Source organism: Hemitrygon akajei, chromosome 8, assembly GCF_048418815.1.
Source record: "Hemitrygon akajei chromosome 8, sHemAka1.3, whole genome shotgun sequence".
Taxonomy (NCBI): Eukaryota; Metazoa; Chordata; class Chondrichthyes; order Myliobatiformes; family Dasyatidae; genus Hemitrygon; species Hemitrygon akajei.
In genome coordinates, this window is record NC_133131.1 from 26,974,367 (window position 1) to 26,998,719 (window position 24,353).

The 24,353-nt window shown below is 42.3% G+C and overlaps 1 protein-coding gene across 6 annotated transcripts in view; it reads right to left on the minus strand.

Moving 5' to 3' along the window:
• Nucleotides 1–197: 197 nt before the first annotated feature.
• The window catches only part of rilp (Rab interacting lysosomal protein), a 57,886-nt gene continuing 33,730 nt past the window's right edge, over nt 198–24,353 (minus strand). The window contains exons 7-9 of one of the 6 annotated variants that reach the window (XM_073053481.1): nt 22,660–22,752; nt 3,771–3,882; nt 198–1,890 (exon numbers count right to left, since the gene is read on the minus strand). In XM_073053481.1, the coding sequence (XP_072909582.1) occupies nt 1,867–1,890; nt 3,771–3,882; nt 22,660–22,752 (229 nt within the window). In that variant the 3' untranslated portion in view covers nt 198–1,866. Of the gene's footprint in view, nt 1,891–2,026; nt 2,104–3,770; nt 3,883–22,659; nt 22,753–24,353 lie in introns of all 6 variants that reach the window. The other 5 variants (XM_073053486.1, XM_073053482.1, XM_073053487.1 and 2 more) reach the window with 5 other exon arrangements.

The window sequence follows — 24,353 nt, forward strand, 5'->3', positions numbered from 1 at the left end:
GTTCTTTTAAAAATTTGTCAATTTCCATTACTGCTGGTTTTCCGTCTGGTTATCCACACAATCAGATCGGATAAGGGACTTCTATCCCGATTCACCAGCCCCCCAATTTTGTAATCAAATCCCAGATGAGCCCCCAATTTGTATCGTACCCCGTAATTGGGTTTACAGACCAGCAAAGATAGAAGTATTCGTTGGTGTCTGGTGGTACCAAAACTAGTTTATTAGTAAACTACACAATACAGAATCAAAAATGCAAATATACATATAAAACAGGTTAGCAATAATAAACATAGAAGTGTAGGAATAATAATAAGCAATAATAAACAAGGTCTGGGTTAAATGACATCATAGAAGAGAAAAAAGTTCAGTTCATGCATGCTGAGGTAGTTATGGTTGTGTTGTAATCGTTGGAGAGAGAGAGAGAGCGAGTAAGAGATTAGGCAGCTGCAGCAGGCAAACCTTCTGTTGCTTTCTTGTTCCGTCGTATTGTTGTGGTCATTCAGCTATGACCCCTCTGTTCTTCAGCTAGACCATTCTTCTGTGGTGGACTCGTCACTCTGGCATGAGTGGACACACACACAAGTCCCCATCAGCCCTGCCGTCACACTGTGAGCTTTATTGACGGATCTCCTGATTCGGTCCTCGAAGCCCCCACCTTCCTGTGGGTTCACAACACTCAGTCCACAGTCCACTGGTGTGTCTCCCCAGACCTGTCTTTTATCCCTCCTAACGGGGTCTCAGCCATCCATCAACTCTAAATGACTGTGTTCATCAAATCAGGCCACTCCTGCTGTCTCCTGAGGAATGTTAACGAGCAAAGTCCTTGTAGCGAAAGGTAAATAATCCAGGAAGAGTGAAAATACAATAAATCAACAGTCTCTCTCTCCCTCTTATCTGTAGCAGATGTTCCTGCCTCTGTGCTTCATCTCTGTCTCTCATTAGCAGCACAGCAACAGCAATAGTTCATAGTCCTCGGGGGGGGGGGGGGGAATGGTTAACTCTGCACCCCATTTCCATCAGGTCTGTTCATCACTCATAACACCAGCTTGTTCTAAAAGACTTGAGCAAGTGTGAGAGTCAGAGGGCAAACAGTTACCTTGAGCTCATGAACCAACCCAAGGGCTGGCAGCTTCAGAAACTGTCATTTCACCTTTCCAGTGTCACTTTGAAGCCCACACCCATTTGGAAAAACAAGGAATGTTGTTAGAGTGAAAAAAGGCAAGACTATTTTGGCCCACTTTCCTGCTTTTGTTTTGCTAAGTACTCTTCCCTCAAAATCCAGGGCTTCTAAAGTGTAACCAAGAGTAAGCCATTGTAATAAGTCTCAAAAATAAAGTTTTGACACGTGTTTACATAAGTTAACTTCAAATAGGCATTTATTTAAACATTTTTATAATATTTACAAATAATACAAAGTTTTAAAATTGGGTACATTAAATTAAATCATAAAATCCTTGTACTATATACCCCCACATTATGGCAATTTGAATAATTTGCTTTTACAATTCACAAAATCACTACCAAAAATTGAGATGGGAAATAATTTTACAGAAATGAGAAAAATAATTAATATAAAATATGAAAGAAAATATAAATTTGTCATTTTTTGTCAAGGATTTGTATTATAGAAAATATCTAGCAGATTGCTAGGAATGCAACCCCTCTTTAACCAGGAGGTGTACTGTGACTTAAAAGCAACAAATACAGCAAGTCAAAATAGCTTCTGAAAAAATATACACAGATGCACTTCCACTCAGTTTTATTCTTTGGTTTGTGAACATTACTCATACAAGTCCACTTTTTTGGGGGTGAATCACCTCCCAGGCATCAATTGAGGCATTAGTGGTAGATGCTGCTTTGGCGCTGTTACCTAAGTAAAGAAACCCAAATCTGCAGGAACAAAAAGAATAGAATAATGTGCAACAACGAAGCAGTTCATATGATGAAGAAATAACAATCAATTGTCAATTAAATATCATTTAATTCAGGTACTAATGGACAGCACTGTGCAAAACATTTAGCACACCTCATTGCACTCCTTGCATTGAAGTACCAGATTCCTCACCAGAAACCAAAACTTGGTATTCAGCCTCAACTAACAAGCTGCAGGGCAGAAAACATACATTTAATTCTTCCAGATCAGCAAAGGGCAGGAGAAAAAGACAAAGGAAGACAAACCCGCAGAGACAAAAAAATTTTAACTTCTAAGCACTACCGACAATGGTAAAAAGTCAGCAAGCAATGGTTGGTAGAGCTGTCTTCAGCTTAATCTCAAATTAAACATGTCAGAAACACAATTAAAAGGTACAGAATGTGTTTCTTTTTAATAAGAATGTCCTTAAGCTGATTGCAACTCCTGTGAAAATAGATTGTAAAAGAACAAGTCTTAACATTTCCATCAACGAAATTCTTACATCAGGGTGATTATCCAGTTCGTAATTTCCTTTTTTTTAAAAAAAGGGAGGGCATTAATTTCATCTAAAGCAAAGAGGTTTTCTTCTTCGACAGATTGGTTTGTCACCACAATTACTCAAACTTAGTTCCCAACCAGAGGCTACAATTCCATTACAGGATAAGACAAATGTTTTTAAGGTTCAGTTTACCTCAGGATGTCCTGCCATTGGAATTACTACTGCATAGATGTGGAAATTTGCCCTACACAGCAGTCCCACCCCTGGTTTGAGAAGAGTTGCCCAATTTAGGAAGGGAACCAGCGACTGCTACAATTGTTGATTTTGAGGAAAATTGAAACGTTTACTTTTTTCCTCGCCCTGTTCAGCATTAAGACTCCTGCTGGAAAGTTTTTGCAGATGCACACAAACTTCATATTTGAATGTAATGCTGCCGGGCAGCAGGATAGTCTGTAGCACCACTGATCACCTTCAGAAGAGTGAAGAATTAGAAGGAAAGCACACATTTCCTCTCCTGCCATCAAATACATTCGTAAGAGACTCAAGTAGGTCTCATGGATTTGTTTCAATGAAATAAACTACTCTGAGTTTGCCAAATACTGCCACCAACTCAAATTAACAAGGAGATGCAGTTGTATGAATATAAACATGGCTTTGTGCTGGTCTGTTATAAAACAAAATTAATGCACCCGCTAAGATTAAATTTCTGTGGAAAATTTGCCTTGGTAACCTACACTAAAAATGCAAAGCAGTAATTGATAAACAGAGAAGTGACTGTCAATGGGGGAATCTGGAGCAATAAACAAGATGCTGGAGGAACTTGGTGGGTCAGGCAACATACAAGGAAACAAATGGGCAGAGAACATTTCAGGTTGAGGCCATTCATCTAGTTCATAAGTATACTCCTGAAGTCCAGTAAATGGAAACAAATTTTGGAAGCATTGTACAGAGTACACCTGTTGGGAATTTGAACCTCCGGTCAACAATGGAGGACAAATTTCCACTATGAAATCTCAGCAAGTCAGATTGCATCTAAAAGATTGGGGTTAATGTTTCATCTTGATAATCTGGGTCTGTGCAAAGGTCATTGGCATGAGTCACAAACCATACTCTCATCTTACTATCAAGCTATTCCATACAATGTGATGGGACACCATGCTTGTATGTGCTTTAGTCAATGGCATTTGTTTTCCAGACAGCTCTCAGCTGAATGTATCTTCCATTCCCTGATTAGGAGACTCACTCACTGGGAAAACACATTGTAATTTCTTAGCCACAGCACTCAGTGGAGTAGCAGATAATCACGAGGTAACTCAGCAGGACAACCTCCCCTAAGGGCCACTATCTGGCAGAACCCACCTGTATTGCATGTGACAACAGGTCATGGAGAATTAATGATGACTGTCGTGGGAGAGTCTTACCAGACTGACCCACCCTCCCATCTGGAGGTGGATGTGCAGTAGTGGGTGACCTGAAAAGGGAGGTTACAGTGAATAGAGAATGCTATCAACTATATATGCATGGGCAACTAAAACTTCACAGCTACCGGAGAACATTTTAAGGGATTTCCTTAACAAGGGAAAAGGTGGTAGAAATACAGATAATTTTCACTGATAATTGGAAGTATCTTTCACCTGGAAATGTGGGTGGACGGGGTTGAGAGGGGTGAACAATGTGGTTTAACTCACCTCTGGGATACTGAACCCTGTCAGTGTGATGCTTTACTAGTGAAACTGTACTTAGTTGTACCTGGGGCTTCTGGACTAGAGTTAGAACCTATGATCTGATTGGAAGCAAAAGTTCAGCCTCTGAGATAAGAAAGGCACATGTATGTACAAGAAAGAAGTAAATTTTGCAGAGGAGCATGTGCAGTTGAGTGTAGTGGGGTCAGTAATGTGTGATTAGGCTATTACTGTAAACTTCCTTTTTCAAAGAAAGAATGGGACTGTATGTTGCAGAATCAACTTTTAGACCAAGAATAACAGCATGTGTTTGCTTGGACTATCAGATGGGCTTTTATAAGTTTTGGGTCATCAGTTAGTCATGTCTAAGCACCATGGTTTCTCTCTATCCTATTTTCTCAAGAGAAAAAGAGTTGAGAACAAAGGGGCATTGTGAGAAGGATATCATTAAGAGGAGTAAAATGATGGAATAAAGGAAGAGAGGGAACTCCTAAAAACCAACATGAAGTAATTGGGCTGAGTGGCCTGGTCCCATTCAACATTATCTGGATGAATAAATATCTCCCCTTTTGTTTCTGTATGCAACTTATCCAACAAGCCATCAGATTGTGGAGATATTTCTCTATTGCATTGTTGGAGATAGAAATGAGTAAAGATCAGATCAGCAGGGCAGGATAGTTTGATTGAGAGTATTTATGATCTGATTAGACATCTTGTATGTAACAGATGAAACAGACAGATGACTTGACTTCTTGATTGTCAAGAGTAATCAACATAAAGAGGCAACCTTACGTAGCAGACTCAACAGGCACATACAGCTTGAGAGATTTCTACAAGATAAAGTGTTATGACACCGAATAGTTTATGGTGCTCCTTCTGTGATGGTACATAATCTTTTCTACTGATCTCACTTGAGCACCAGCATTTTGACAAGCGAACGTTTACTAGTCTAAAATAAGTGTATTTGGCAGAATTGCTAGAGTAAATTCAAGCTGCTTAGAAGGTCACCAATTGCTTACTTATAAAACAACTGGATGCCATTAAAGAACTGAAGCCAATTCTTAATATGCATAACATAAATTGGGTGGCACGGCAGCGTAATGTTCAGTGCGAAGCTATCACAGCTCAGGATGTCGGAGTTTGGAGTTCAATTCCAGTGTCCTCTGCAAGGAGTCTCGAGTCCCCATGGAACGAGTGTTTTCCCTAGGTGCTCCAGTTTCCTCCCACGGTCCAAAGACATACTGGGTAGGTTAATTTGTCATTGCAAATTGTTCAGTGATAAGGCTAGAGTTAAATCAGGATTGTTCAGGGTTGCTGGGGTGGAATGATTTCAAGCGCTGGAATGGCCTACTCTGTGCTGTATCTCTAAATCTAAAGAATAATGGACAAGAAATTACTTCATCAAATTAATAAAATGTGATAATATGAAGTCTCTGAACAAATGCCAAAAATTAGACTTGACTGGTATTGAACTCCCTGAAATAGCAAAAAGCTTCCCTTCATTACAGAGAAAAGGAAACTCACTGACTAGAGGCGTGACGGATACCTTCCAAAGAAAACACAGGAATGGATGGAGATGTCAGACAGAGCCAAGGAACCCAGACACCTAAAAAAAAACTGATGAAAAGCAGGGAACATCTCCACGTAAGGGGTAGAATCACACAGGTATTCAATAAAGTCACATTTGCAAAGATGCCAATCTCACCACATGACAGGTGCAGCAGAAGGAAGATTCAGAATATTATAAAAATCTCAAGGGAATTAGGTCGCAAAACTTTGTACAGACAGGCAAAAATTAAGTATTTTGTTATAATTACGAAGTCACGTGAAAAGATTTCTTAAGTGAATTCACACAAAAAGTATGGCTTTTATGCTGACGTGATGCAGTAATTTGTAACCTACTTAGTAGTATTTTAATAGAAATGGTTTTGGTTATTTAAAACTAGTATTTGCTTTATAAATAAGGCAACTGGTCAGTTTTGTCATCAAGTTGAATTTACACTGGCAACGTTGAACAGCACAGTGCCGGCCCTTCGGCCCACAATGTTGTGCCAGCCTTTTAACCTATTCCAAGACCAATATAACCTTTCTCACCCTGACAGCCCTTCATTTTGCTTTTGTCCAGTCACTTAAATGTCTCCAATGATTCTGCTTCTACTACCACTCCTGGCAGCGCATTCCATGCACCCACTACTGTGTAAAAAGCCCCTGACATGCCCCTAACCAAACACCTGAAAGTTATGCCCCTTGTAACCTGGGGTACACCCCATCCAGTCCAGGGGACTTACCTATCCTAATGTTTTTCAAAGGTTCCAGCACATCCTCTTTCTTAATGTTCACATGTTACAGCATATTTGTCCAGGTCCTCACATTTGTCCTAAAATCCCTCCTACTGAAGAATACTGAAGCAAAGTATTCATTAAGGACGTCATCCAACCTACTCTGACCCCAGGCACATGTTTTTCTTTTATCTTTGATTGGTCCTATCCTCACTCTAGTCATCCTCTTGTTCTTCATATACATGTAGAATGCATTGGGGGCTTTCCTTAATCCTACCTGCCAAGGCCTTTGCATACCCCTTTTAGCTCTCCTAAATCCCTTATTAAACTCTTTTCCGTCTACTCCATAACTCTCAAGAGCCTTGCCTGATCCTTGCTTACTGAAGCACAAGTATTCTTCTTTCTTTCTCTTGACTAGATGTTCCACATCGCTTGTCAACTAAGGTTCCTTCACCCTACCATCCTTTCCCTACCCCAATGGAACAAATCTATAGAGAACTCAATGCATTTCCCTGAGTGCATCTATTCCCAAATTACCTCCAAAGTTCCTGCCTAAGAGCAAGATAATTAACCCTCCCCCAATTAAATACTTTCCGATACCATCTGCTCTCTTCCTTTTTCAAGCCTATGCTAAAGGTCAGTAAGTTGTTCTCACTATCTCCAAAATGCACGTCCACCAAGAGATCTGTCTCCTGGCCAGCTTTATTATACGACAGTACTATATGTCGATCTACTCTGTGTCGATCTAGTATGGCCTCTCGTCTCTTTGGTCTGTCTGCATATTGTGTCAGGAGTCCTTCCTGGAAACACCTAACAAACTCTGCCCATCCAAAACTTTTGTACTAAGGAGGTGCCAATCAAATTGGGGAAGTTGAAGCCACCCATGGCAATAAGCCTGTTATTTTCACACCCTTCCAAAATCTGCCTCCCAATCTGCTCCTTGGTGTCTCTGTTGCTATTGGACTTCTATAGAATTCTCCCAATAGAATGATTTGTTTTCCTGTTTCTGACTTCTACCCACACTGACCCACTAAACAGAAACATAGAAAACTTACAGCACAATAAAGGCCCTTCAGCCCACAAAGCTGTGCTGAACATGTCCTTACCTGAGAAATTACCTAGTGTTACCTATAGCCCTTTATTTTTCGGAGCTCCATATACCTGTCCAGGAGTCTCTTAAAAGACCTGATCATATCCACCTCCACCACCGTTGCCGGCAGCCCATTCCACGCACTCACCACACTCTGCGTAAAAAACTTACCCCTGACATTTCCTCTGTATCTACTTCCAAGCACCTTAAAACTCTGCCCTCTCGTGCTAGCCATTTCAACCCTGAGAAAAAGCCTCTGACTATCCACACGATCAATGCCTCTCATCATCTTATACACCTCTATCAGGTCACCTCTCATCCTCTGTTGCTCCAAGGAAAAAAGGCAGAGTTCAGGCATGCTCCCCAATCCAGGCAACATCATTGTAAATCTCCTCTGCACCCTTTCTATGGCTTCCACATCCTTCCTATAGTAAAGCGACCAGAACTGAGCACAGTACTCCAAGTGGGGTCTGACCAGGGTCCTATACAGCTGTAACATTACCTCTCGGCTCCTAAACTCAATCCCACGATTGACGAAGGCCAATGCACCGTATGCTTTCTCAACCACAGAGTCAACCTGCGCAGCAGCTTTGAGTGTCTTACGGAGTCGGACCCAAGATCCCTCTGATCCTCCACATTGCCAAGAGTCTTAATAGTATATTCTGTCATCATATTTGACCTACGTGATGACCTCCTTTTCTGCAGCTGTGGTAATCCCCCGATTAGCAATGCCACATCCCTGCCTCTTACCTTCCTCGCTGTCCCTTATGAAATATGTAAACCCTGAAACATCTAGTGGCCAATCCTGCCCTTCTGATAGCCACGACTCTGTAATGGCCACATCATCAGCAATCAGCACACCGTTCAATGCTCTAAATTCACCACCCTTGTTCCTAATATTTCTTGCATTGAAAGAGACACATTTCAACCCATCCAACTGACAGCAGTTATACCCTATCTCTACACATTACATCTATCTTTATGATCACTGCTCCATCATCTAACCTACCAATCGGGTTCTTCTTGGCAATCTTGTCTAAACCCTCCCCAACACCTTCACTAAGCTTTTGCTAAACATATTAATACAAACAACGATGGAGTTTGACAGTGATGGCTCTATGTGCAATTTGCAGCTTGTGATACAAAGAACAAATAAATAAATCACATCCCCTTAACTATTCAATGTTTTCCTATCTTGCGGATGAATAATGTAGAGCTGACATCTTTCACTCTCTGGCTGTTTGTCTCTGCCGCACAATGTTGCCACTTCTTTTGATACGGATCGAAAGAACAAAGTCAAACATTGCCAGTAAACCCAAAACTCCGTCCTTACAATGCTTATAACAAGCATCAAGATGGCTGAACCTATCCAGCTCATCGTACACTTTCCCCAAGGTTTGATAGATGCACAACCCATGTAAAATAGATCCTAAGTGAAGGCCAGAAGGATTGTTACTACTTCTGCCAGCAACAAACAGGGTCGAACAACACTGAATATGCACACAATGAAGCCTGACATATATACTGCAGTTCCTGCAGCCGGCTGCTGAAACTCTCGGTGTAGCCAATGTACTTTATTAATTGATATAATAGCAGAAATATTAAGTATCAGATTAACTATATTTCATTAGCTCAAATGGATGGAGCAAGCACATTCACAGAAAACAATCTCAGCAAATTGCACCTCACTTGAATGGAACTTGGTGCCAATCAAACAACGCAGAGATAATGGGAATCCAGCTAAAGAAAACGTCCTAGAATTCTCCAGGTCGACATGGAATCTGGATGCAGCTTTTCCAGACAGGGACTCTGCACGCAGGAAGACATCCAGCATTAGTTTTTTTGGCTCAGCTGCTAAATACATGAATTTAGAAACATAGAAAATAGGTGCAGGAGTAGGCCCTTCGAGCCTGCACCGCCATTCAGTATGATCATGGCTGATCATCCAACTCAGAACCCTATACCTGCTTTCTCTCCATACCCCCTGATCCCTTTAGCCACAAGGGCCATATCTAACTTCCTCTTAAATATAGCCAATGAACCAGCCTCAACTGTTTCCTGTGGCAGAGAATTCCACAGATTCACCACTCTCTGTGTGAAGAAGTTTTTCCTCATCTCAGTCCTAAAAGGCTTCCCCTTTATCCTTAAACTGTGACCCCTCGTTCTGGACTTCCCCAACATCGGAAACAATCTTCCTGCATCTAGCTTGTCCAATCCCTTTAGAGCTTTATACGTTTCAATAAGATCCCCCCTCAATCTTCTAAATTCCAGTGAGTATAAGCCTAATCGATCCAGTCTTTCTTCATATGAAAGTCCTGCCATCCCAGGAATCAATCTGGTGAACCTTCTCTGTACTCCCTCTATGGCAAGAATGTCTTTCCTCAGATTAGGGGACCAAAACTGCACACAATATTCTAGGTGCGGTCTCACCAAGGCCTTGTACAACTGCAGTAGAACCTCCCTACTCCTGCACTCAAATCCTTTTGCTATGAATGCCAACATACCATTTGCCTTTTTCACTGCCTGCTGTACCTGCATGGCCACCTTCAATGACTGGTGTACAATGGCACCCAGGTCTCATTGCAACTCCCCTTTTCCTAATCGGCCACCGTTCAGATAATAATCTGAATTTAAATTTAAATTCCTATCTTGCAATCCTTCAAAATAAGATCTCTTTACAGGGTGAAGTTGCATTGCAAGCCATCAGTATTCATAAGTTTCTGAAATCTGTACTCTAAAGTACTCCATACTTCAGAAATCTCTGTCTTCTTTATGGTATAATACCCTAGCCATTTTACACTATGCTGTAGAACGGACACACTGCAGCTGCCAACAAAATGAAACCAACCAAAATCTGAGGCCCAAAAGGAATTCTGGCTGAGACTGTCAGTATCACAGAGAACATCTGGAAGTTCTAAACACAAGGGATTCTGCAGATGCTGGAGATCCAAAGCAACACACACAAAATGCTGGAGGAACTCAACAGGTCAGGCAGCATCCATGGAAATGAAGGAACAGTCGTCATTTTGGGACAAGACCCTTCTAAAGGACTGGGAAGGAAGAGAGGAGATGACAGAATAAAGGGGGGGGGGGGGAAGGAGTATAGCTAGAAAGTGATACGTGAAGCCAGGTGGGTAGGAACGGTAAACCTGCACCTTAGAGTTCTAAAGGAGATAGTGGTAGAGATTGTAGAGGCATTAGTAATGATCTTTCAAGAATCATTGGACTCTGGCATGGTGCCAGAGGACTGGAAAATTGCAAATGTCACTCCACTCTTTAAGAAAGGAGGAAGGAAGCAGAAAGGAAATTACAGACCAGTTTGCCTGAACTCAGTGGTCGGGAAGATATTGGAGTCAATTGTTAAAGATGAGGTTACTTGGTAACACAGGACAAGATAGGAGAAAGTCTGCAAGTTGGAATTCTTTGCGATTACAAGTAGGATAGATAAAAGGGGATGCAGTGGATTTTGAATATTTGGACTTTCAGAAGGCCTTTGACAAGGTGCCACACATGAGGCTGCTTACCAAGTTAAGAGCTCATGGTATTACAGGAAAGTCACTAGCATTAGCTGTTTGGTAGGAGGCAGCGAGTGGGAATAAAAGGATCTTTTCTGGTTGGCTGCCAGTGACTAGCGGTGTTCTGCAGGGGTCAGTGTTGGGACCACTTTTTTTATGCTGTATATCAATGACTTAGATGATGGAATAGATGGCTTTGCTGACAAGTTTGAAGATGATACAAAGATTGGTGGAAGGGCAGGTAGTGTTGAGGAAACAGGTAGGCTGCAGAAGGACTTAGATTGGGAGAATGGATAAGAAAGTGGCAAATGAAATACAATATTGGAAAATGCACGGTCATGCACTTTGGTAGTAGAAATAATTGTGCAGTCTATTTTCTAAACAGGGAGAAAATCCAAAAATCTGAAATGCAAAGGGACTTCGGAGTCCTTGTGCAGAACACCCTAAAAGTTAACTTGCAGGTAGAGTCAGTGGTGAGGAAGGCAAATGCAAAGTCAGCTTTCAAGAGGTCTAGAATACAAGAGCAGGGTTGAGATGCTGAGGCTTTATAAGGCACTGGTGAGGCCCCACCTTGAGTATTGTGAACAGTCTTGGGCTCCTCATCTAAGAAAAGATGTGCTGGCATTGGAGGAGGTTCAAGGGAGGTTCACAAGGATGATTCTGGGAGTGAAGGAGTTATTGTATGAGGAACATTTGATAGCTCTGGTTCTGTACTTGCTGGAATTGAGAAGGATGAGGGGGGATTTCATTGAAACCTTTCGAACGTTGAAAGGCCTGGACAGAGGAGATGTGGAAAGGATCTTTCCCATGAAGGGGAAGTCTAGGATGACAGGGTACAGCCTCAGGACAGACAGGCATGCATTTAAAACGGAGATGTGGGGAAATTTCTTTAGCCAGAGAGTGGTGAATTTGTGGAATTTATTACCATAGGCAGCTGTGGAGGCCAGTTCATTGGGTTTACTTAAGGCAGAGATTGATAGGTTCTTGATTGGATACAGCATCAAAGGTTACGGGGAGAAGGCCGGGAGTGGGGCTGAGGAAGGAAAAAAAATCAACCATGATTGAACAGCAGAGCAGACTCGATGGGCCAAACACCCTAATTCTACTCCTATGTTTTATGGTAAATAGGAGAGGAGAGTAGACCATAGGAGAAGGGGAAGGAGGTGGGGACCCAGGGGTATGTGACAAGCAGACAAGAAGAGACAAGGGGCCAGAGTGGGGAATCAAAGAGGAGAGGGAGGGAAGTTCTTTTGAAATAGGAGATCTTAAAAACAACTTCCTTGCTAATCTTGGGAAATTATGGATGAGATGGTGAGAAAAGTTATAGATTTACAAGTGGCCTTGAATTCCATCAGGCTTTTATTCTTTATGGGTCTTCACAGTCAGCACTGAAAACACTATTAATTAACAGGAATGAGAACAAGGAAAAATGCACAGTAGTACAAGACAAAGAACATCTCCCATTAAAATTAGGAGAATCGGACCTGTAAACACTACTTTATAAAAACTGTAAACAAGTGACTGAGCAGCAGGTCCGCTTTCCTCTACAGCAGCAGCGAGAATGAACAGTTCTCCATTTGCAAAGGGCTTCTGTAAGTAAAGCGAAAGGGGAAAAAGGCTTTTCTTTTGGGCCCTCGAGACTTTGCATCTCCAAAGCAGGAGCCAGAAATGGAAAGTTTGGACCTTGAAAGGAACAGGGGAGAAAAACTAAGGCAAAGTCATTTCCCTGCATTCCCTTGGTTACTGGTCACAGAGTGACATTTGTGGGGAAAATGCAATTAAATTGAAAAATTTGTAATAATAATCTAAGACATGAAAAGTATTTTGCAACTATTGACTGGATTTATCCATTTGCCCATTTTTCTGGGAAAGTCAGCATGAAAATGCCAAATAAAAAAGTCACTTCACTCTAGGATTACAGATCTCAAGTCACAGACAACATTGAACAGGAACAACAGAGAATTAAGATGAGTAATAATTCGATGTGGGATGTTATTGATGGAACCTGTACTACCTGTATCAGTGCAAATGAAGTTGAAAGATTATTTTCAACTCTTGGTTGACTCTGCTCTGTTTTGTCCTTTAGCTCTTGGTCACACAGACCTACAAAGTTCAGGCACAAAACAGGAGGGTGGAGCCCAGGCAAATGCTTAAACTTCAAAGGCCTAAGACATGAGTTGGCTTCAATGAAATAGGAAACTTGAATGACTTCAAACAGGCAAAGAATAACAGTTAAAGAATGAATCTAGAGTTCATCATTAGCACATATCCCAATAAGGCTGAAAATGCAGAGGGAATGTGTCCAACAGTCACAAAAACGATGGTAGTCGAGCAAAGGAAACAGCTTGTAATGTTGCCAAAACCACCAGTATGCCTGTGGGATTGAGAGCATTTCTGAAGGTGAGGGAATTGATAGGGGCGTGTAGAACATGAAAGTAAATTTGTAAGACAAAAAAATTCAAATAGTAAATGCTCCTTTTTCATATGGAAAAAAAGAAAAAATGTGAACATAGACTCCTGCAGACTGAGGCAGGAAAAAGTTACTATGGGGAGGGGGGAGAGGGAGAGAGGGAGAGAGGGAGAGAGGGGGAGAGGGGGAGAGAGAGAGAGAGAGAGAGAGAGAGGGGGGGAGAGAGAGAGAGAGGGGGGAGAGAGAGAGAGAGAGAGAGAGAGAGAGAGAGAGAGAGAGAGAGAGAGAGAGAGAGAGAGAGAGAGAGAGAGAGAGTGTGTGTGTGTGTAGAGAGAGACCACATATTGTTGCAAGAAACATAACATTCTGATAGTGGGTAGATTTTTGTTATTTATTCATTTAGAGCAGTGGGGATGCCAGTCAGGATAGTGCTACACTCCTCCTGTAGGATCTGGGAAGGCTGATGTCCCTGGGAATGTCCCTGATGACTGAAGCTGCGAGAAGTGCATCCAGCTGCAGCTTCTAACAGACCACATTAAAGAGTTGGAGCTAGTACTCAGTAAATGCTGGATCATTCGGGAGGCTGAGGGGTTGACAGACAGAACTCATTGGGAGGTAGTTACAAACAAGGTACAGGACACAGGTAACTGGGAAAACATCAGGAGAGGGAAAGGGGATAGACAGCCAGAGGAAAGCCACAGCAATCAGGTCTCTGGCTCTGTGGCTCAGACAGAAGGGAGAAGAAAAGACTAGCTGTAGTGAGAGGGGATTTCAAGGGCAACACGAGTGAATCTGCAGATGCTGGAAATAAATAAAAACACAAAATGCTGGCAGAACTCAGCAGGCCAGACAGCATCTATGGGAGGAGGCAGTGACAACATTTTGGGCCGAAACGCTTCATCAGGAGTGAAGTAACATGGGATGGTCGAGGGGGAATAAGAAGTGAGGGGAGGGATGAAGTAGAGAGCTGGGAAGTGATAGGCTGGAGGGAAATGGGCAAAGGGGGAAGGTGGAGAATTATGGGAAATAAAAGAGAAAGAAAGGTAGGGCTGGGGGGAGATTATAGTGGGGGGGGGAAGAGAGAAAGAGAACCAGACTAAAATTATAGATAGGGATGGGGTGGGGGGGGGGGCAGGGGTATCAACAGAGGTCTGTGAGTTAAATGTTCATGCCAGCAGGTAGGAGGCTACCTAGGCAGGAGATAAGGGATTTGTTGGTTAGGGGAACAGAAAGGAGGTTCTACGGATGACAGTGAAATTCCCGGGTGGTATGTTGCCTCCTGGGTGCCAGGGTCAGGGGCATATCAGACTGAGTCCACAGTGTTCTTAATGACAGAGACCTGTCCCTGTTTGCATCTGCTAAATACATTACATATCATAAAGGCCAGTGTATATTGACCTCAAAATTCTATTCCATTGCCAACAATGGAACTGAATTTTCATACAATAAGTGCAAATTTGTTACTATCAATCAGGTTTTTCTGAATGGTCCGTGAACACACCCTCACTATTCCCCTTTTACACTGTTTGTTTTTGTAACTTACAGTCAATTTTAATGTTTGGCACGGTACTGCTGCCACATAACAAATTTCATGATGTATGCAGTGATTTTGAGTCTATAATTATGTACCTGTATCTGGCACACAAATCAAACTTCATCCTAAAATTGCTGTAATGTTAACTAAAGATTGGTCTGCTCAATTATTCTATCAAAAAGCAGCAGTATTTACAATCCAAATAGCTGCCTGGTTTACACAGATGTTTAGAAATCTACTTCTCTACATACTTATCTACATAAAATATTTACTTATTTACCTGGCTGTCAGTACTTTGCAAAGCAATTCCAAAATCCAGATCTGGATTTCATGGAAGACAATACTTTGCAAAGCAGTTCTAAACTTTGGAGGTGGATCTCTGGAAAATAGATAGGGAAATGTTACATACAAGTAAAAAAGATTCATTTCTTAAATATATAGTGGTCTCTGACTAATATTCCAGTGAATACATTAAAGAATACACGTTGATTTTTATCAATTCATATGCATGCTTTTTCCACAAATACAGGGGAAATTAGAAACTCCTCATCTATCTAGTAGTGGTCAGTAAAATCGCAAGGAAAAATGCATTCCAAAGCCAGGTCTATCTACCTTCCTGTCTTGTGGTTCATTCTCCCTGCATTGACTGAGAATGGAAACATGTCTTTATGGGGGTCCGTCAACAACAATCATGACCAGAGTAGGGCTAAGTATCTAACTGGAATCCCACTTTATCCCAACACAGCCTGGCTGACGCAGCAAGAGACCTTTGATCTGATCCAAGGTATGATCAGGTGCCGTTGGTGGGATTTTACACCAGCTCGTTACTGCTCATTGAGAATGGGGTAAGTGAAAGCACCGAGCCAACCTCAAGCTTTCTATGCTGCTGAGCCAGTGTGTGTGGCTTCCGCAATTCAGGAACTTCTGAGGCAGGAGTTCCCAGCCCTCTTTATGCCAATGAGTCTTACCATTAACCGAGGGGCCTGTAGACCCCAGGTTGGAAACCTCTGCCACAAGGAGATGTTTGCACAACGAAGTATCAGGTCTTCAGACATGCCAGTCAACACTGTGATATCCCACCCATTCATTAAATGGGCAGATGGGCAACCACACTGGATTCACCAGTCCCAATATCATTCCTCACACTCCAGCCACTACTTTGTTGAAGCTGTCTCATTCTTGCCACAAAAGAGTCAGGTTTATTCTGAGCAGACTGGAATTCCTCTCAGCTATCACATTTGACATTACATTTGCAGATGGATTGAAATACCATAGCTGGTACTAAAGAGCAAAGATATGAATGTCCTTAATTTGAAGGCAAGCCAGCCAGTGTGAGAACAGTACATCAGGTCAAGATACAATCCAGTGCTCTCATATCCCTGCATAATATTTTCCACAGAACAATTAGTAATTGTTGCCTTTCCACATGAAGCAAAGACTTGGAGGTAGGAGGAAACATCACAGCCACCCATACAACCTCCCACTGGCTGCCGATGTCATTCCTTGGAAAGAAAGATATCAGATAAGTTACAATGGTAAGCTGAGGGGCTCCCACACCGCAGCTGATAATGGTCACTTCAGATAGATTGCTAGCACCAAGCTGATCAGGAAATCGGGTGGCTGGGTTGGAAAGTGGACCCGAGTCGCAAGATCAGCCGCAATGTTCTAAAATGGTGGGAAGAGCCTGAAGGACTGCTTGGCTTTCCGCTCCTTATGTAGAGCGAGCATAAGTAGAAGTAGGATCAGATCATTTGGTCCCTTGCTTCTACTCACCAACTAAGAAAGATCTTTTAGTTTGGGGCCAGTTGTTTTGCAGTAACTCCACATTCCTTGATACGCTAATGTACAAAAGTCTATCACACTGCCCTGAGTAAACCAAGTGACTGAGCTGCCATGATCCTGTTGAGCAAACCTCACCGTTGCTGTAAAGAGACGTAGCCAATAGACCAGGGTGCCATGGTAATACCCTAGGAGTTTGCATGTTCCCCCTGTGAACCACATGGCCATTGTAAATTGTCCTGTGATTAAGCTGGGGTTAAACAGATGGGTTACTGGGCAGTGTGACTCTTTGGGCAGAAAGGGCCTGGTTCACTCTGTATCTCTAAATAAAATAAATAAGCTGCAGAGGAAGGCGGTGATATGAACGACCTGACAATCCATTTTAATAATGACAGATGGTTTAATAATTCCCTTTCTTTCCTTCAGATCGTGCCACAAAAAGTTTGATATTCATCCAAGATCATTGATGGAGTGTGGGTTTAAAGTTTTATCCTCTGAAGGCAGCATGCCCTCAATGCTGCTCTGGAGTGGAAGTCCAATGACCTCTAACCTCAGATGAGGTGAGACCACCAGAGAATCGAGACTGAAATGCCTGTCTGCCCCCTTGTAAAGTTGCTCCCAGAAATCCCTCAGGCAAATCCATGTCAGTGAGTTTTCACTCAATTATCAAACAAGGAATGTGGAGGAAGAACCTCTTCATACAACCTAAACAAAATACGGAAAGAAACTCTTACAACCTGACCAAAGTATGGTCAGGTATGAGGGGCGATTGATTGGTCTTGGCCTTTACTCACTGCAATTTAGAAGTATGAGGATCTCATTGAAACCTGTTGAATGTTGAAAGGCCTAGATAGAGTGGATGTGGAGAGGATTTCTGCTATGGTGGGGTAGTCTAGGACCGGAGGGCACAGCCTCAGAATAGAGGGACATCACTTTGGAACAGAGATGAGGAGGAATTTCTTTAGCCAGAGGGTGGCGAATCTGCAGAATTCCTTGTCACAGGCAGCTGTGGAGGCCAGATCATTGAGTGTAATTAAGGCAGAGATTGATAGGTTCTTGATTAGTCAGGGTGTGAAAGGTTACAATAGAAGGCAGGAGAATAGGATTGAGAGGGAAATGGATCAGTCATGATGAAATGGCAGAGCAGACTCGACGGGCCAAATAGCTAAGTTCTGCTCCTGTGTATTATTATGATCTTATAAAATACGAAAGGAAACTCTCCCCACAACCTAACCTCTGTATACAATCTGATCAAACCACAGATGGAAACTTGCCCTACAACCTGACCAAAATTCTTCCCTCAATTAAATCTATATATATATATAAATATTTGTTCCATTGAACCTTGTGGAATCCTTACACCAACGTTCCTCAGCTGCTTCATTGGTGACATAGCTACTATAATAAAGTCAGACGTGGTTTGTTGAAAATGATAGCACAATTAATTTGTAATCACAGCGAGACAGACAACATTCAGACATGAGCAAACAAGTGGCAAATAACATTTCCTTCACAAAAGTGTCAAGCAATGGCCATTTTCAACAAGAGAGTCTAACCGTGTATCCTTCACACTCAATGGCATAACTGTGTTGGAATATTCCACCAAAACCTCTTGGGGAGGTCACAGCTAACGAGCAACTCGACTGGACCAGCCACCTAATTAATTGACTCAATAGAACGAAGCAGATCTGAGTATTTTACAGGAATCGATTCACCACCACCTGACACTCAAGTCTTTCTACCATCTACAAGGTGGGTGAGGAACCTGATAGAATCTACAACACTGATGGAATGTGAGGAGAGTGGAATTAATGCAGGATCTGGGTAGCCTCCAGATTGATATTGTGAACATTGATTTCTCTCATTTCCCTCCTCCCCCTCTTTTTCCATTCCCCATTCTGGCTCCCCTTTTACCCTTTCTCTTCTCCTCCCATGCCCATCACCTCCCTCTGGTGCCCCTTCCTCTTTCCCTTTCTCCCACGGTCCACTCTCCTCTCCCGTCAGATTCTCTCTTCTTCAGCCCTTTACCTTCTCCACTTATCACCTCCAGGTTTTCTCAGTTCATCTCCACCCCCCCCCTCCACTGCTCCACTCACCCACCCTCCCCCTCACCTGGCTTCACTTATCACCTGCCAGCTTGTACTCCTTCCCCTCCCCCCCAGCCACCTTATTCCGGATTCTTCCCCAGATGCTGCCTGAGCTCCAGCATTTTGTGTTTGTTCCTCCAGATTTCCAGCATCTGCAGCATCCCATGTTTAGGGCACTTGATGTTCAGTGGGTGGAAGGATCGAGTTTTACTCCTGGTTCAAGTATGAAAACATACTAAGTCACTGTGGCCTCCTTCCAAGGTCCATGTCCCTCTGGTTCACTCCGGACAGACCGCCAATCCCTTCACCTCCAAAAGAGCCTCACACCACAGGGAACCGAAGCAAGCAGATTAAGGTTTCACACCCAGTTCACTGGTCCATCTGAGCCACTGAGTGCAATTTAATGTTTCAACATGTACATCTACTACAACTGGACAAACAGTCCCTGAAAACAAAGACACTCTTTAAACCATGTTGACATTATTTTTATAGGTTAGTTAAAAACTTGCAATGCCCCCAATTAAAGAAATTGCCCTCCACACAGCAGCACGTGAAACAATCCAAACTGCTGTGCGCTCTGCTGTCTGTCCAGTTAGGGGAAAAAATATCAGGTGACCTTTCAATAAATAAGCTCAACGCTCACGACCACACTGGAGCCAAGACTGAGCAAACCAGCAGCAGAATCGAGGTGGTGGGGCCCGGGCCGGAAAGCAAGAAACAAGCCAATGTTTGACCATTTTAAGCACCAGGCCACATTGGAAAGGTCAGGTACAGGCCAAATCAAAGCAGTGGGACCTGGGCCCAAAAACAAGAAACAAGCCCATGTTTGCCCGATTTAAGCACCGGGGCAGATTGGAAAGGTTAAGCATAGGCCAAATAGAGGTGTTGGGGCCTAGGCCTGAAAGCCTGTCGAAGGAGCAGGGCCCGGGTCTGAGAGCAAGGGTGAGGGATGATCCACTGTTTGGCCATTTCAGTGCTGGGCCAGATTAAAAAGGTTGTAGTGTCAGGGCCGGAGGTGAGGGACAGTCTGAAGTTCAGTTCGCTGCTCATGAGATTTTCTTGACCATGTTGAACTGATGCTGTGGCCTGCAACAAATGGGCTCCTGGACATGCTGCAGTGATAACTGGCTTCGTGGCTGTGGACTCACTTTTGCGAACTGCTGTACTCAATGTCATTTGCTTACTATTATTGACACAATTTTTCTCTGCCCGTTGGGTATTTGACAGTCTTTGTGTTTAAATGGGTTTTATTGGGTTTCTTTGTTTTGTGGCTGCTATAAGGAGACGAATCTTCAGGCTGTATATAGCATACATCGATAATAAATGTACTTTGAACTTTGAAGAAAGGTTAACTTGCACCTCAGCTCTCTTTAAACACTTCTACTAGTTAAATTAAACCTATACTTCTTCAGTTCTTTCACAATGACATGCTGCTGGGTTAAGTGACTGATGTAAACTTAGTAAGTGCCAATAACATTCAAACAAGTTGAAGAGATCCAGGGAAACAGGCGGAGGAAGTGTGGGACTGTTGGACCTGATCTGTGGAAGTCAGCATGGATCCAGTAGTAAACAAAATGGCTTCCCTAAATGATCTGAAGTTCCATGCACCTGATGCAAGCCTGACCTCCACTGTCATCTGTACGGAGTGTATGCATTCCATCCTTGACCAACGAGCTTCTTCGCTTATCACAAGGGCAGAAGGAATCAAAGGGGAGTTGGTGAGAAATTATGTGAGAGAACAAACTTCAGAACTACAGGGAAATAAGGAGAAGGGAAAAATGGGGCTGATGGGATGGCATGACCCGATGGGCTGAATAGCCTCATTCTGTCTTCTTACAAGTGCAGACAATTAAGTGGAAGGGCAGATAATGTTGAGGAAGCAGACAATCTGCAGAAGGACCTGGACAGATAAGGAGAATGGGCAAAGATGTGGCCGATAGAATATAATGTCGGAATGTATATGGTCACGCACTTGGTTGAAGGAATAAGGATATAGACTACTTGCTAAATGGGGAGAAAATTCAAAAATCAGAGGTGCAAAGGGACAAAAGTGCAAAGTTAGCATTCATTTCGAGAGGACAAGAATTAAAGAGCAAGGATGTAATGCTGATGCATTGTAAGGAATTGGTCAGACTGCACTTGGGAGTATGGCGAGCAGCTTTATCTACAAAGTGATGTACTGGCATGGGAGAGGCTCCAGAGAAGGTTCATGAGAATGAAAGGGTTAACATAAGAGGAAAGTTTGATTGTTATGGGTCTGTACTGGTTAGAGTTTAGAAGAATAAGAAGCGATCTCATTGAAACCGATTGAATATTAAAGGCCTAGACAGAGTTGATGAGGAGAGGATGTTTCCTGTAGTGGGTGAGTCTAGGGCCGGGGGCACAGCCTCAGAACAGAGGGACATCCATTTAGAACCGAGATGATGAGGAAATTCTTTATCCAGAAATCATTGGCTGTGGAGAGCAAGTCATTGACTACATTTAAAGTGGAGGTTGACAGGTTCTTGTCAGTGCATCAAAAGTTACAGGGAGACAGCAGGAGAACGGGGTTAAGAAGTATAATAAATTAGCCATGATGGAATAGCAGAGCAGACTTGATGAACCAAACGGCTTAATTCTGCTCCTATGCCTTATGATCTTAGGTTCAAGGAATACATGTATAAGTTGGGTAATTGGATATGCTTACAAGCATCCAATCTTCAACACAAATGTAACCTCCAGGCCATAACACCCAGTAACATTACACAGAAACTGCAGGACAGAATCTGGTCAAGCACTCTACTGTGATGTTTATTCCCACAAGAGCAGAAACCCAGTCTCATGTGATGCCACCGTTCATTGTTTTCCCTTCTTTCAACAATCTAGCCGATCTGCTTTGCAGATCTGATTAGAGAACACAACTGACCCTGTACTATTTCGAAAATCTTAGATCATTTATCTATTATCTGTCTCTCTTTGTTCCACATTCTTTGAATCAAGTGCTGGATCAGCAGTCATAGTTCTGACCCATAGATTCAGAGGCTTGAATCTCACCAGACCAACTGGGAAACTTAAACACACATAACTAAGTAGTAAACCTGCAATTAAAGAAAAATAGCACATCAGTAATAACTACAAATATCAATATCATTATAAAGCCATCAGGAAGAATATACAGGAGCCTCAGGATTCATACCTGCAAGTTCAGAAACAGTTATTACCCCTCAACCATCAGGCTCTTGAACCCAACTTCACTTGCCCCGTCATTGAAATGTTCCCACAACCTACGGACTCACCATCAAGCATCCCTCATCTCACATTCGCAATGCTTATTGCTTATTTGTTTATTATTATTCTTTTTTTTTTGCATTTGCACAGTTTGTCATCTTTTGCACACTGGCTAAACGCCCAAGTTAGAGTGGTCACCACTGACTCTAAAATGGATTTAATGAGTATGCCCACAATAAAATGTGTGCTTTGATAATAAATTTATTTTTAAATTTGAAAACTGCAGCCGGTTCATTAATGCTATTTGGGAAAAGATGTCGATAAGCTTACCCTATCCACTTTGGTCTACACGCAACTCTAGACGTAATGAAGTGATTACTATTTATCCTTAACTGTAATTAGGAATAAGCAATAAATGTTGCCATTCCAGTGATAATCACATCCGGGGAATATATTGGAATAAATAGAATGACTTTGCATTTGCCAGAATGCACCAGGGTAGTGTATGTGGTCATATTCAGTCTGAATAATAAACTAAAGTCACAAAGAAAAATGCTTCTCACTGTTTCTGGCCCCCATCTATTCTAATGATTAAAGTCAGCCAATGAGCAAACCCAGAATAATAAAAACAATAAGGAATTCACACAAGCTGGCTTAAAACTCACAAAGATTTGATTCTCGACTCGGGTGGCTTGGCATCTATTTCATCTTGTGGGAAGCTGGGAAGGGGAAGGGCGTCTTTAGTTTCTTCATCACTGCTTGGAAACAAAGATTTTGTTTTTAGAAAAATAATACGAACTGTTATCAGTAAAGTGGTCTTTGCCCTCCCCCACTCAACAAATGGCTCTCACAATTGTTCTCTGAAATAAAAAATATAGATGGATTCCAGAAATGTTAACTTTCATGGCCAGCAATAGTATCATTAACCCTCAAAAATAAATAAATGGAATTTCACCCTACTGTCTACTGAGCTGGTACCCATTTGGGCAATTGATAAGTGTCTGGGGTATCTACAGATCACAGAATTTATATTCAACTTTCCTTGAATTAAATGAAGATTAAAAATGTTTAAGTGTGAATATTTTGAAAATAACTGAGTGCCCATGATCTTCTAATTAAAGAAAATCCATGCCTAATCTGGGCCTACTCCCAAAGATGTTGATAGTAGAGCACAGGTTTTATTTAATAATCTAGATAGAGAGCAGATTAGCCCTTCCAGCTCTCCAAGCGAGGTGCTGGCCAGCAATCTCCAGCTTAACCCTAGCCTCATCACGGGACAATTTGCAATGACCAATTAACCTACTAACCGATAGGTCTTTGGAGTGTGGGAGGAAACTGGAGCACCCAGAGGACACCCACATGGTCATAGGGAGAATGTACTGATAAGCAGTGGTAGGAATGGAACTGTAAAGAGCTGTGTCAACCACTATGCCCATCTCTCACTGGCAGCTGTGCCATTCGCTGTATGTAACTCCTCATCCTCCAAACTTAGAGGCAGTGTTACTGGATTCACCTCTCAATGCATTACGAATCACTTGCACGTGGGTAAAAAGTATCAAAGGAACCTCCGCAGAGATTCTACATTTCATAGCAAAGATCGAAAAGAGCCAAGAATTATTCTTTTAAACAACAAAAGCCATCATTAGTTAGCCTATTAGAAATAGACAATTTTAAAAGCAATTTTATCTTTGCATTAAAAAACTGCAAATGACTAGTAGCTAGATGAACTGAAGAAGCAAAAAGAGTGCGCTTGGTCAGCTCTGCAGTTCTCAGCAAAGCCACTAGGTGGGGCAGTAACTCAGCTCATTAAACAAGGAGCTCAGTTCAGTTCTCAATGCAATGCCAGAGACAAATTGCAACTTTGTGCCAAATCCAAGGCCATAAAACACCTGCGGAACACTCCACAGCGACAATTCAAAATTTAATGCCTTTGCTGAAGAGGTACTTTGGAAACCTCTCACAGTAGCACTACATAAGAGTGAAAGAAATGGATGGATATATTAATTGGAGTTTCATGTGCAGCAACAATTGTTGCTATGAGGTCTCCCAACTTCCAATTCATACCATGTTTGGAATTAATAGACTGGCCACCCAACAAAGATAGACAGCGCCACTGTGTTCAGGGGGGTAAGGGGTTACAGACAGGAAGTGGCACATTCACCAGTAAAAGTAGCAAAGGAAGATCTGTCAGGGAAATTGAAAATAGAAACAGATCTAATAGTAAGAGCCTATCAGCATGACAAGAAAAGAATACCAAGTACAGCACTTCTTGGTGGACACAACAAGGCTTGAAATGGTGAAATCGGAGGAAGGGTGAGGTGGGTGCAGATTTCTAGTGCCGTTTTCCTCAAATTAAGTT